Consider the following 14,215-nt stretch of genomic DNA (forward strand, 5'->3'; position numbering starts at 1 on the left):
AGATAAAACTAAAATTCAATGATAAAATCGATGAACACTAAAATTCAAGGGTATATGGAGTAGTTTACCCTTATTTTTTCCTCTTATTTTCGTTTAATTTGTCAATAACGAAACCCATCTAACGGTCTCTCCCTCTCCCTCTTCATTTTTTTAATCTTTTATACAATAATGCCTATTTTATTTAAAAATATATATATAAAAATCGTTATTTTTCTTTTTGATTCTTAAAACACAAAAGAGGGAATGCATGAATGTGGGTCAATCATCTTTGATTGCTCAAATCCGTAGTTACAAAAGTTACGCACTCGCTTACTCTCACCGTCGTCCTTCTCCGTTTCTCTCTCAATCTTTCCCTTTCTGCCGCGTTCCGCCGACGCACGGCGGAGAGAGAGAGACGAAGAAAGAGTTAACAACCTCGAAGGAGCTTAATTCTAGGGATTTATAATATTTTAAAAATATATTTTGTGGTTGATTTTCTGTTTGGCTAGTTAGATAGACGAGGATTGAGAGAGAGAAGAGGGAAAGAAAAGAAAAGAAAGGAAGGGGAAATATACGATATAAATGTCGACGACATTGGACCCTGTCGATTGGCTTTTCTTCTCTCTCAGCAGATCTTTCTGTAGTCCTCTCGCTGTTTTTATTCAGATCCAGGTTTGCTATTTTTTTCCTCGTTACACAAAGTCTGGTATTTCTATATTTATCGGCTTTCAGCTGTTTGGATAGCTTTAGGGTGTTGATTTCCTTTTTGTTTTTTAATGGTAATGGATGTTTGGTTAGAGTCTCTTAGTTTTGTATAATGTCTACACTTAGCGTTAATATTTTAATTTAATCCATAAGATTCAGAGTCTACACCTTAAAATAAAATTATGACTTCATTTTACGGCGAAGGCTTTGTTTTTTTACAATACTATTGGATCTCGAATTCTCGATAGCTATGTTTAGAACTAAAAGCTAAATCTCTTTGCTTTTGTTTTTTCCCTATGATTTGCATAAGCAGAAAGAAAGAAAAAAGACTACTATTTTTGACATAATTGAAATGAAATGTTTAGAATTTGGTCAGAGTGGTGTCTGTTAGTAAGAGGGACAGCAATGTATCTTGTCATTTAAATTCCTTGATTATCACCGATTATGTATTTTGTTGATTTTGGGACAGTAGAGGGTTTTATTAAGCTTTGAGATGAGCTTTTTTGTTATAGGCTTATAGCATTTGAATAAAATGCAGAAAGCTAATTGGATGGTAGGCACAGTGAGCTCTAACCAATAGTTTATCAAAAAGAGAAGCTATTGAAACATCCATGCTTTTATTAATTACCATTTACAACTTTTGTGGGAACTAAAATGTTTGACTAATTTGTGTTATTTGTTCTTCTAGTTGATATATTCTTTTTCTTTTGACTAATGCCTTCCTTTATCATTTTTCAATCATTCCAATTATCTACTTTATGAATACAGTATTTTCACTTAGATTGTTTTAAATCCGTTACCTGTCTTTCTATTTTTATCTACCTGTTTAAACTTCAAAAAGGGTACCGATCTAAATGCTTTGCATATGATGTAGGGATGTATAATATGCTTGACTCTTGCTATTGGGTGGGCTTTTGCTGCTTATGTCAGGTACATGGTTCTAAGATGATTTAAAAGGCAGCCTACTTGCTGCCATGACCGTTCTATGTTGTACTATGACCTAGAAACTTGCCTATTTCATTTATATATACCTATCTATTTTGCCCTTATCAGGAACAGAGAGATCAATAGGATGAATGACGCCATGATAGGCGGTAATAGCTTTGGTTTTTTGTGTCATGATATTTGTGAACTCGAGCACTCGAATCAGGTCAATCTACCAAGAGTTACAGTTGTGATGCCTTTAAAAGGTTTTGGAGAACATAATCTACACAATTGGAAGAGTCAGGTGAGCATTTTACTGTCTAGCTAGTTGTCTTCTCCATGCATGCTAAAGAAGTGTGCATGTACCTATTCTTCGTTCACCAGTAAGCGGAACACTGTACTAACTTTCCCTCTTTTATGCATATAATTTTTCATATTGCTCTGCCAAATTTGGTTATTTTAAAATTTTCATCTTTTGCAACGAGCAATTTCTACATATTTGCTTAATGTCAATGGAGGCAGATCACATCTCTCTATGGTGGTCCTCTAGAGTTCTTTTTTGTGGTTGAAAGTACTGAAGATCCTGCTTACCATGCTGTATCTCGGTTATTAAGAGATTTTAAGGTATACCATAAATTTGTTTATTATGCATTTTTTGATAATATTAACAAAAATGTTGAACGGGATTGTTCTCTATGTATAATTTTTATTCCCCCTTCACTAAAAACCTTCAAAACTCAATGCTTTCCCTTTGTTCATGCAAGAGTTAGAGGGCATCATTTGAGTGTCGTCACTGTGGCTTTAGTACTTGCCTTAATGATTTCATTGCTTGTGTTTTTTTCAGGATGATGTTGATGCTAAAGTCATTGTGGCTGGTTTATCAACAACTTGTAGTCAGAAAATACATAATCAGCTGGTATGTAAAGACTTTACCATATAGTTTAACAAATTTTGCAATTGATCTCACCTTTTGCTTTTGTATTTGTATTATGTACCATGCATCAATCTCACATGTACTCAGGGAAGACTTAAGTTAAAGCCTTAGCCCTTGGCCGAAAATTTCCTCTTTTGCTAATCCCTTTTTTTTAAAGTTGGTCCTTTTATGTTATCATATCACTTGGCTAGAAGTGTATTCAAGATATCATATCATTTGGTGTTTCTTTTGAAGGCTGGGGTGGAAAAAATGCATAAAGATACCAAGTATGTATTATTTTTGGATGATGATGTTAGGCTCCACCCTGGATCAATTGGAGCCCTCACTGCTGAGATGGAAAAGAGGCCTGAGGTATGGTTGTGAACAGCAATATACATTTGATTAAAATAATTAGTTTTTTCTGAACTGTTAATTTCTTTTTGTGGCACTCGTGTTATTGGCAATGATATGCAGATATTTATTCAAACTGGATACCCTCTTGATTTACCATCCGGAAGTTTAGGGAGTTACTGCATCTATGAATACCATATGGTATGATGCCATTCGTGACTTCTTTTTTCTTCCCAAGATAAGATACTGCATATATCTGATGACCACATTATTATAGTGTTTTTGGATAACTTTGTATTTATACAAGTGAGCAGTGAAAACCTGCCATCAAAACAATAATACAACCAGAAACAAAGCCATTAGTCATCACTACCTAAGTCAATTGTCCAGTTATTTCATAAACTATGAATTTAATGGGGGAGTCAGACATTCTTATAACTCATTTGTATAGGGCTTATTGTTCCATTTATTCTTACTGCACAATCTACCAGCAAACCTGTAGATAAGCTGCACTTTCTATTGGTACAGATGCATATGCTAGCTCAACAACTCTGCTTCCCTCCATAAAGATTATATACATAAAGATAAGCACATCTTATTGAAATAAGGCAGCAACATGGTAGGAAATAACCATTTCTCATGTGTCACCTTATACCATAGCCCAAAGTTTAAACAACAATAGAGCACTATAGATTGTCAATTTGGAGCATAAGGGAGATTGCCAAATCTTTTTCTATTATTTGAATTTGGCCAAGAGGTGAAAGCTTTTGCTTATTTAACTGTCCTCAAGCGGTTGATATTACTTCTTTTACTTTAATCTCTCTCCCATAGCTTAATTGTTGTCTCCTTTAATTCATGTACTCCTTTCTTTTTTACAGCCTTGCTCAATGGGATTTGCCACAGGTGGGAAAACATTTTTTCTTTGGGGAGGGTGTATGATGGTAAGTAGCTCACCCTATTGCTCTAGGTGCGTCCTATACAAAATTGAAGGATTATTTCTTATTCTTCTAGATTGTTTTTCAGATGCATGCTGATGATTTTAGACAGGACAATTACGGCGTGGTCTCAGGACTTCGAGATGGTGGATACTCTGATGATATGACACTAGCTGCTATAGCTGGTAATCTACTCTCCATTAAATGTTTTAGCATACTAATATTTCTGTTGATATTTAGAATTACAGTTTTGTATACTCAAAAGACTTGCAGCATTTTTACTGATTGTCTCTTCTCAGGAGCCAACAAGAGGCTTATTACCTCTCCTCCTGTAGCTGTTTTTCCTCATCCTCTTGCAAGTGACCTTAGTTTCTCTAGGTTTGTGATTTTAACCAGTAAGCTTTTCTATTATCTTTATCTCCCTTTTGACTTTGACTTCTTATCCAGGTACTGGAATTACTTGAGGAAGCAAACATTTGTTTTGGAATCATACATAAGCAGGGTTAATTGGCTAATGAACAGAGGACTATTTTCATTCCATAGCTATATGTCATGGGGATTTGTAGCGCCATACTTGATGGCTGCAATTCATGTTGCAGCAGCATTAGAAATCCATATCAAGGGTTATTCATACGGGGAAACAACTTGTACTATTACAGGTGAACACACTATTTTTCCATTCCAGCTAGGTTAGGCACTCCGATGTCTGGTGTTGTTGTATGCCAGTCTATTCGATGCATTTTGAGTAACAGGAGTTTGTTTTGTCTTTGGCCGAGACTGTGCAAAGTTATACCGATAATCTTCAAGTTCCTCTTGGCCCTCAGCATATTGGATTTCTAGTAATTTAGACTTGTATTCAGGGATGCTGACAGTCGTCCTTGTCACATTTCAGAAACACCTTTTGGTTCAGTTTCATCACTAAAGTATTCAATCTAATAAAATGGAGGCTAGAGACGTATACTATGATATTAAAGTTTGTAATAGCCACTGCAACTAAACAAACTGATTTTCGACAGGATTGTTACTGACAAGTTGCCTAGCTATATGTACCTTTACGGAGCTACTTTCCATGTGGAACTTAACAAGGATTGAAGTTCAACTATGCAACATGTTATCTCCTGAGGCACCTAAGCTCTCGCTTGATTATTACAACTGGAGCATGGTAAGTATCCACACATTTTCCTCTTTCCCATTTTATACCTCCAAGTTTAGAGCGATGTCGAAAATGTCTGGTCTTTTTGTCTGTTTCAATGCCGCATCTGAAAATTTAAAATCCTGAAATATTCTCCACCTGATTTGTAGTTAAGTGGTGTGTGCTCAAGGCTTCAGTTAAAAGAAAATTTAGGTTTTATGTGTTTTCTGATTGAGCAGATCTTTGTTTCAATGCTGGTTGATAACTTTCTATACCCTATCTCCGCATTCCGATCCCATTTCTCTCAATCTATCAATTGGTCGGGCATTTGGTATCACTTGAAGGATGGAAAAATATGCAAGGTAAGTCGGTTGAACACGGCACCTAAGATAAGCTTCATATTCGGGCCGAGCTCAGCAGTATTTTGCTAATGTGCAGATTGAAAGGAAAAAAGATAGGGGTCCAAAGTTCACAGACTTGGGAGGCAAGCATTTATATGGTAGAAAGGGAGCTCCTCCAAAAGCTTCATTCTTAAGCTCGCTGGCCAGAAGCTTATGTCAGTGGCATCAACCGAAGAAATACGAGGTCTAGATTCGACCGAGGGGATGAATGTTATTTATCGTGACCATTTCGGTTCCTCATTTTGAGATCCGATGGTGGAAGCAGCATGGATTCGGTAAGACGATTGTTGTTGGTGATATTTTCGTATTCGATTGGTTTTAGTGGTTTAGGGTTTTGTTCCTCATTTTTTTTAGTTGCCATTCAATCAAATTTATTCTTGATTCTATCAACCCTCTTCGTAGGAGGTTGGTTTTGAAATTTGTATCAATTTCATCCTGTAATCTTATTAATTTTTTCTGCCAGTGTTCACATTTGAGATGGTAGTTTGTGGTTTTACAGTTTTCGAATCCAAATCTCTGTATCGAATGTTGATTTTGTGTTACATGCATGCAACTTCATTCTTACATATACAATTGTTCGAATTTAGATCTTCTATAAAGAAAATATTTCTTTTTACCTTTGACGTCACTCGAATCTCATCCTTTCAATATTTAACTTGGTTTAAATTAAAATATAATATTAAATTAGATCAGCTTACATTATATATATATAAGTGGTCCGTAGAGATGTGAAGTTGACGAGACAATGAACATCGATGCATGTATATGGAACGTAACAGTAGCAGTTATTAAGTACCTGTTTGGACCCCAAATGAATTGCAAAGAATATTATATTATAATGGTTAAAATTAAAGGGTAAAACACACAAATGATCCTTTGACTATAGCGTATTGTCTTACTTAGTCTCTGACTATTAAAAGTTATAAAATGATCATTTGACTATAGAATATTATTTTTGTTAAGTCTATCGACTATTAAAAGTTACAAAATGACCACTTGATCATTTATTATGTTTTAAACTAGTCATTTTCCATTAAAAAGTCAACAGTTGTCTAAGTTGTACGTTAACATGATGATAGAGATATAATAGTTATTTGAGATTTTGGGATAAGATTTTATAATATCACAACCAAGTTGATGTTCAACTCGGAATACAATCAATTTTTTAATAGAAAAGGACGATTTTAAAACATAATAAATAGTTAGATGATCATTTTGTAACTTTTAATAATTGAGAGACTCAACAAAGTAATACTCTACCATTAAAGGATTATTTTATAATTTTTAATAGTTGAATGACTTAATAAAAATAATATCATATAGTCAAAAGACTATTTATGTGATTTACCCAAAATTAAAATGGGATTGAAATTTAACTAATTCAAAATGTCATTTTGGAGTCCGCCGAAAGCAACACCCAAAACGATCGGGAAATAGAATAAAGTCGAAAACGAAGAATCAATCACAGCAAAACTTCATCCGTTACCCATTCCCCTTTTCGGTAAATATACCATGTCGGTCCCTCCATTGTATAGTGAATTACATTCCAGTAACTTTAGTTGAAACATAAGCAAAAGAGATCATGAAAGGACCGTTTTAATCAATTTTCAAAATGAAGGACTAAACTGTATGGAACTTTTATCCTTTTTTCTTTCCATCTTGCCCTTGTTCTCTTGAAGAAAAGAAATAGAAAAAGAATGGGGTGTTTCAGGTCCAAAACTTCCCATCCCATGCAGCCCCATTCAACCGAACATCCTCCTCCTCCAAACCCTGAAAACAAAAACCTCAAACAAGAGCTTCTCATACACATCCCGGGATGCACGGATCACCTAATGGAAGAAGGCGAAGCCATGGAACTCACCAACGGCGAGTTAAAACTCGTTCGTCCACTAAACGACGACGTTCCACTCGCCGCCATCGTCAAAGCCGGTGAGGATCTTCAACGACCTTTGACGAGAGACGAGCCCGTCGTCAAGCTCGGTTCGTTTCACTATCTGCTTAATGTTATTTAAAATAAAAACCTTGAATCCGATCCTAGTAATAATAATCTTCTACTTGTCATCTAATATGACCAAGATTTAGAAAAGTTTATCCCAATTCAAAATTCAACACAATTTTTAGGACTCGCATCTATTCTCACCCAACCTCTCGCACATAGGTATCGGCATGGGTCAGGTAGGATTTTCGGTCCACCCAACCCGATCATAAAATTTTAAATCCTCCATCCAACTTAGATTCTATCCAAACAAAATATATTCTTTCCACTCGAACTGAACTCAATCCGATTTTTTGAGATAAAATCCGAATCTGACCCGAAATAATATATTTATTAAAAATATTATTTTTAATACAAATAGAGATTTAATTTAAAGAAAATAATATATAGAGAGGTACTGGTACAAATATTCCTAAATATATAACTTAAAATTATAAATTTTTGGGTCAGGCCGGATCGGGTATTTTTCACCCTAAACTCGACCCGACTCAAGTTTTTTTAAAAAATCTGACTCAATCGTGTCAGGTAGAATCGGAACCCGTCGGGTTCAGGTCTCATTCCCATCCCTACTCACACATATATATTCTCATTTTTATTAGATAAAATGAGCATAATTGAAAATATAAAGAGAATTATTGTTAAATATATACAGGTTAGAGCTGTTCATGGACGGTTAATCGTACCATTTAGCCTAAACGGTCGGTTAACCGTTATAACAGTTATGAGATTTGTCTAACCATAATCTAACCGTTAAGAAACGGTTAATTGCTAACGATTAACCATTATTAACGATCCAGCAGATTAACCATAGCTTAAACTATTTCAATTATTTTTTAATTTTTTTATAATTTATAATAAAAATTAGCACTTAACACATATTTACACCGATGTAAGTGAATGAAATAAAAATGTGTAACATTTAACACATACTTACACCGATGTAAGCGAATGAAATAAAAAAGTGTAACACTTAACACATACTTATACCGATGTAAGTATATATATCTCCCAATATCTTAGCCTAACAATGAACTCCTAATTATATTGGTGTAAGTATGTTTCTATATTTTCAAAGAAATTAAAAAGTAAAAAAATTAAAAAAAATATATTAAGTTATTTATATATAAATTTTATTAAAAATATATTGATTATAAATAATAGAAAATTATATTAAGTTATCTTTATAAAAAATAATAAATTAGAAATATAATTATAAATATAATTTATTAGGTTAACCATTTATCAAAATTTATAACCATAACCATAACCTTAATCTTAACTGTTAACCATCATTTTTAGCGTTTCGGTTAACTGAAACCGTTTAATATTAACGGTTCGGTTAATTAACATATTAAATGTAACGGTTATATAGGTTAACGATTACAGTTAACAGTTTCATATTTTTTTGAACACCTCTAATAAAGGTTATATTACTATTACTTTTAAATAAGATATTTTTCACCATAAATTCAAAGTTAACCTAACCTGATCTTATTCTCCACAAAATCGGATTCGACATGATTTAAACCCAAATTTAAAAAAATACTCTTTATTCTAATGAAATGCCAGTGTTTCCTACTTAGATACGAGGATATGGCTTCAAGGTATCTTAAAAGCAGGTTAAGAGAGGAGGAGAAACCATATTAATGCAAGCTCCAGCGGCAAGCAACAATGGCTGCAAAGGGAAGACTAGTGGAGCCAGCAAAAGCCTCAAACGGTATGCAAAAAACAAGATTTTGAGTCCATATTTTCCAAGTTGATCATGTGAACTCCAGTAAAGTTGTTCATCCAAGTCAAAAGTTATTCACTGCGAGGCACATGTTGTGTGTGTAGTGTGAGAAAGCTGTCCAAAATGACTGAAAAAATGAGCAAAGCAATGGTTAGTGGGGCTAGTGGAACAGTGATGGCTCCTTTAGTCAATCCAACGATCTAACAATATGTGTAAGTAGATCCTAATCCATATATATTTCAGTGTCATGTGAGTTTCTCTAAAACTTTGTCATAATACAAATTCTGTGTTTGGTAGACAAGGTTATTGAAGCAGCTGAGAAGCAAGCTTTTTCTGCAACATCTTCTGCAGCAACCAGAATGACGACTGATAGGTAATGTTATATATGCGACCCCAAGAGGCTACATGCACTAGAGATTTTGTGTTGCTTTAGGATTGACCCGACTCGACTCGACCTATAGGTTCGGCGAAAGGGCGGGGGAGGCTACTGAAGATGAGCTAGCAAGTGCAGGGCATTGTGCAAGTGCTGCTTGGAATATTTTCAAGATAAGGAAGGCCATCACTCCTACAAAAGCTGCTACTTCTGGTAGGAAACCTTAGTGCGCTCTTTGTATCCAAGTGATTCTCATTGTCTACAAAAGATGGTTTAAAATGCTTTCTTTAATTATTAATGTATTCATCAAACTGAATTATCATGAGTTAAACATTAAAGGATTCGTTTAATTAATGTTAATGCATCACCAGTATAGCTAAGCTGCATGGATGGATGATATTGAGACTCCATGCATTGCTCACCGACCCCGCGGCATGAAGAATAGCAAGGCGCGCACCTTCTCATCTAGTTAATCTGAATATATATTTATTATTATTTTAATGAATATTTTTTTTTTGAAGTTTAATCAAAAATAAATTTAAGGGTAAAGTACACAATTGTCTCCCCACTATAGGGTACTATTTTATTAAGACCCTCAACGATTAAAAGTTACAAAATGGTCACCCTACTATTCATTATGTTCCAAACTCGTCATTTTCCATTAAAAAATTGGCGGTTGTCTGAACTGGACATTAACGTGATGACTGGAATATGATAGGCTTTTGAGATTCTAGGATCAAATTTTATCATATCACAATCAGCAAGTTAACGTTCAGTTCATAATATCATCAATTTCTTAATGAAAAAGGATGAGTTTGGAACATAATGAATAGTCGAGTGACTATTTTGTAACTTTTAATAGTCGAATGACTCAACAAAACAACACTCTATAATCAAAAGATCATTCTATAACTTTTAATAATTAAAGAACTTAACCCTATAGTCGAGAAATTATATGTATACTTTACCCTAAATTTAAATATACAATCAAACATTCCAACACACATAATGCCTAAAAATTTAAACAAAACAAGATATGATTGAAAATGGGTAAAGTTTATCAAAGGTATTTAACTATGATCAAATGATCATTTAGTCATTGAACTTTTAAAAATTATGAAATGTCATTAATTTCATTTAAGTATTACAAAATGATCACTGTGATGTTATAATTAGGGATGATCATTTCAATCAAATTCGACGGGTTCTGATCCTACTCGATTTGACTTAGTCGGGTTGGTTTTTTTTTGATAATTTGAGTTCCAATTGGATTAGGTCGAATTTAGGGTGAAAAATGACATAACAAAACATTATAATTATCTTTTATATATTTAGGGATTCTAATTCTAATTCTAATTCTCTTTCTATTTTATTTTATCTAATAAAAATAATTATATATATAGGTCATGCCAGATTGGGTACAAGTATAAATTTTTCAATGAAAGAATTTAATTTTGAGGTCAGATCCGAGTGAGCCAAAAATCATCTCAATTCATGATCATCCTTAATTATAATAATAAGATTTGACGACTTTAATTATAATTTTATAACAATTCAATAAAATTTAATTACAATTTTTAAAAGTCAAGTGAATAAAAATAATTATTTGGTGGTAGTTTAGGGACTTATAGTGTATTTTACTCTTAGAAATATACATTTTCGATTGTCAAACTTGCTTGCGGGAAGTTCTACAGTACGATATTCTTAATATACAATTAAAAAAAAACGTTATTGGTTTTGTTATTATTTAAATAACAAAATCAATAATAACAAAACCGGTAAAAATTACCTAAAACATTATTATTTCTACTTAAAACATCAATGTTTTTTAATATTTTTAGTAAAATACCCAATAATAACAAAACCTGTAAAAAAAATAATAAAATCGATAGCGTTTTACGGATTTTGTTAATAAAACGCCAAATAATAATAAAATCAATAGAAATAATAATGTTTCTGATATTTTTTTATAGATTTTATTATTTAAAGAATAATAAAAATGGTAACATTTTTTTATACATATATTAAGGTGGTGTTTGTTTTCACTGTGCAAGCTCTTCAAACCACTTATATCTGCGTTGCGCAGACCACATGCAGACATTAGGTTTCGCAGACTGTTTGTTTTTTTAGAAGACAGAAGCTCTTCAAACGTATACGCGAGCTCTTCTTGGTGCAGACTTGGTTTTATGTCTTCAAAGGTCTTCAAACCTCTTCAAGAACAATTATAAAATATAATTATTTATTAAAATAATTTTAAATAATTTAATAAGGCTATTTATTTTAAAATAATTTATTTTAAAATAATTTATTATAAAATAATTTATTTTAAAATAATTTATTATAAAATAATTTATTTTAAAATAATTTATTATAAAATAATTTATTTTAAAATAAATTATTATAAAATATAGATTGATTTATTTTAAAATAATTTATTTTAAATAATTTATTAGTATGGATTGATTTATTTTAAAATATGGATTGATTTATTTTAAATAATTTATTAGTATCGATTGATTTATTTTAAAATATGGATTGATTTATTTTAAATAATTTATTAGTATGAATTGATTTATTTTAAAATATAGATTGATTTATTTTAAATAATTTATTTGTATGGATTGATTTATTTGAAAATATGGATTGATTTATTATTGTAGTTTTATGGATTGATTTATTTTAAATAATTTATTTGTATTGATTGATTTATTTTAAAATATGGATTGATTTATTATTGTAGTTGTATTGATTGATTTATTTTAAATAATTTATTAGTATCGATTGATTTATTTTAAAATATGGATTGATTTATTATTGTAGTTGTATGGATTAATTTATTTTAAATAATTTATTTGTATGAATTGATTTATTTTAAAATATGGATTGATTTATTTTAAATAATTTATTAGTATTGATTGATTTATTTTAAAATATGAATTGATTTATTTTAAATAATTTATTAGTATAGATTGATTTATTTTAAATAATTTATTTGTATGGATTGATTTATTTTAAAATATGGATTGATTTATTATTGTAGTTGTATGGATTGATTTATTTTAAATAATTTATTAGTATCGATTGATTTATTTTAAAATATGGATTGATTTATTATTGTAGTTGTATGAATTGATTTATTTTAAATAATTTATTAGTATGGATTGATTTATTTTAAAATATAGATTGATTTATTTTAAATAATTTATTATTGTAGTTGTATGAATTATTTAAATTTCAGTATTGTAAAATAAAATTATTTAAATATCAGTATTGCAAAACTCTTTTAAGTTTAAAAAATCAGTTTATTTATATTTCAGTTCATTTTAGTAGTGTGCAGACGTTAAAAAACAAACAGTCTTCTTCTTGTAGACTGCAGATTTTTGGTTCACCTCTTCTGCTGCAGATGCCTGTAGATATGGTTCGCAGATTGCAGACCTTTAACCTCTACAAAAATAAACACCCCTAAGTCGATAATCATTTCCCCTTGCAGCCGCCATCCCCCCACCACCACCTTTATAAATATAACTGCACAAAATGCTTTGAACTTATCTGCCTCTACGAAAACAACACCAAAGAGAAAAACTCCCTTTATTATTTTTCTAATGGCGGCCGGCTCAACCAAGTGCCACTTCGTCGTCTCCGGCAATGAAACTGTTTTGGTTCCTCTCGATCGACGATGTTTCGACCTCGACGCCGCCATGATGATGCCGCAGAATCCCGAAGCCACGGCTCGTACGGCCATCCGATTGGTTTCCGACATGCCGACGGTCGATTACGCAACCGGAAACTGCTCGATTTGCATGGAGAATTTATGGCCGTCCGATGGCTCAAGTGCTTCCAGGCGACTTTCGTGCGGCCATGTTTATCACCATGATTGTATAACCGATTGGCTCTTGAATGCCAACAGCTACTCTTGCCCTCTTTGCCGCCGTCAGATTTCACTGTAATTTAGCCCACCGTAGCTCCTCCAGTCCTGTTTCTTTTTCTCTTTCTCCGGCGACGGATTTAAAATAAATACATATTTCAGTCAGGGATTTAAATAACGTTTACGGTCGTATTTTCGATCACATGGCGTTTATCGCAGTTATAAACATAACGAATATCATCGTGATCACTGCGGCTATCGTTTTCGTAATTTTTTTTTTAAATTTCGTACAACTTATTTTAAAATATAATAATTATAGTTGTTTTGATGATTTTTTTACCTCTTATTTGGATCTTTTATTTTACACATAAAAAAGATGAAATTTTCATTTGATGACTAAAAGGACAATTTACAAATAGAAAAGATCTCATCGAGCGATTTATTCATGCACCGAATTTATGAAACTTTATCTATAAAAATAGGGTTGCACATATGATTGTTTATAATTCAAACGATGGATTTTGAAACCCACAATTCATTTCTTTAAAATCCACATGCTCTAAAAGTACCCCTTCGGCCGTGTAGTCTATTGGTGTACTTTATTAGTCATGGACACCGACGACGGTCGACTACTGTGGCTGGGGATGGTCAAAGAGTCTCAGAAGACTTATCTCATTCCCTCAAATTCAAATCTAAAGCTCCTTTTTTCCTAGAACCAAACAACAAGTCTTAGATCTAAGAAATTATCTTTCGGTAATTTGGATTTCGGTGACTCTCAAGCTTTTCGGCTACCAGCGATGAAGGTGAATTCTCCTATCTTTCTTTTTTCGGTTTATGTTTCGAATAACCTCTTTTTTGTTGTGTTCGACTAATTTGGTGTAACGGAAAATAACATGAATAAATGGTTGTTAT

The 14,215-nt window shown here is 32.3% G+C and overlaps 2 protein-coding genes across 2 annotated transcripts; both read left to right on the forward strand.

The window, feature by feature from the left end:
• Positions 1-236: 236 nt before the first annotated feature.
• Positions 237-5,774, forward strand: LOC120201759. Its single transcript, XM_039202300.1, has 14 exons — positions 237-651; positions 1,559-1,614; positions 1,738-1,912; positions 2,131-2,232; positions 2,453-2,524; positions 2,777-2,893; positions 2,996-3,073; positions 3,751-3,813; positions 3,896-3,992; positions 4,107-4,185; positions 4,255-4,466; positions 4,824-4,969; positions 5,179-5,301; positions 5,378-5,774. Exons 1-14 carry the CDS (start codon positions 562-564, stop codon positions 5,528-5,530), a joined length of 1,563 nt encoding a protein of 520 aa, XP_039058231.1. The 5' UTR covers positions 237-561; the 3' UTR covers positions 5,531-5,774.
• Positions 5,775-13,040: 7,266 nt separating this feature from the next.
• LOC120185241 (probable E3 ubiquitin-protein ligase RHA1A) lies at positions 13,041-13,385 on the forward strand. The gene has a single exon (XM_039189544.1). It carries the CDS (start codon positions 13,041-13,043, stop codon positions 13,383-13,385), a length of 345 nt encoding a protein of 114 aa, XP_039045475.1.
• Positions 13,386-14,215: the final 830 nt, after the last annotated feature.

Source organism: Hibiscus syriacus, unplaced genomic scaffold (genome assembly GCF_006381635.1).
Source record: "Hibiscus syriacus cultivar Baekdansim isolate YM2019G1 unplaced genomic scaffold, ASM638163v2 tig00000340_pilon, whole genome shotgun sequence".
Classification (NCBI taxonomy): Eukaryota; Viridiplantae; Streptophyta; class Magnoliopsida; order Malvales; family Malvaceae; genus Hibiscus; species Hibiscus syriacus.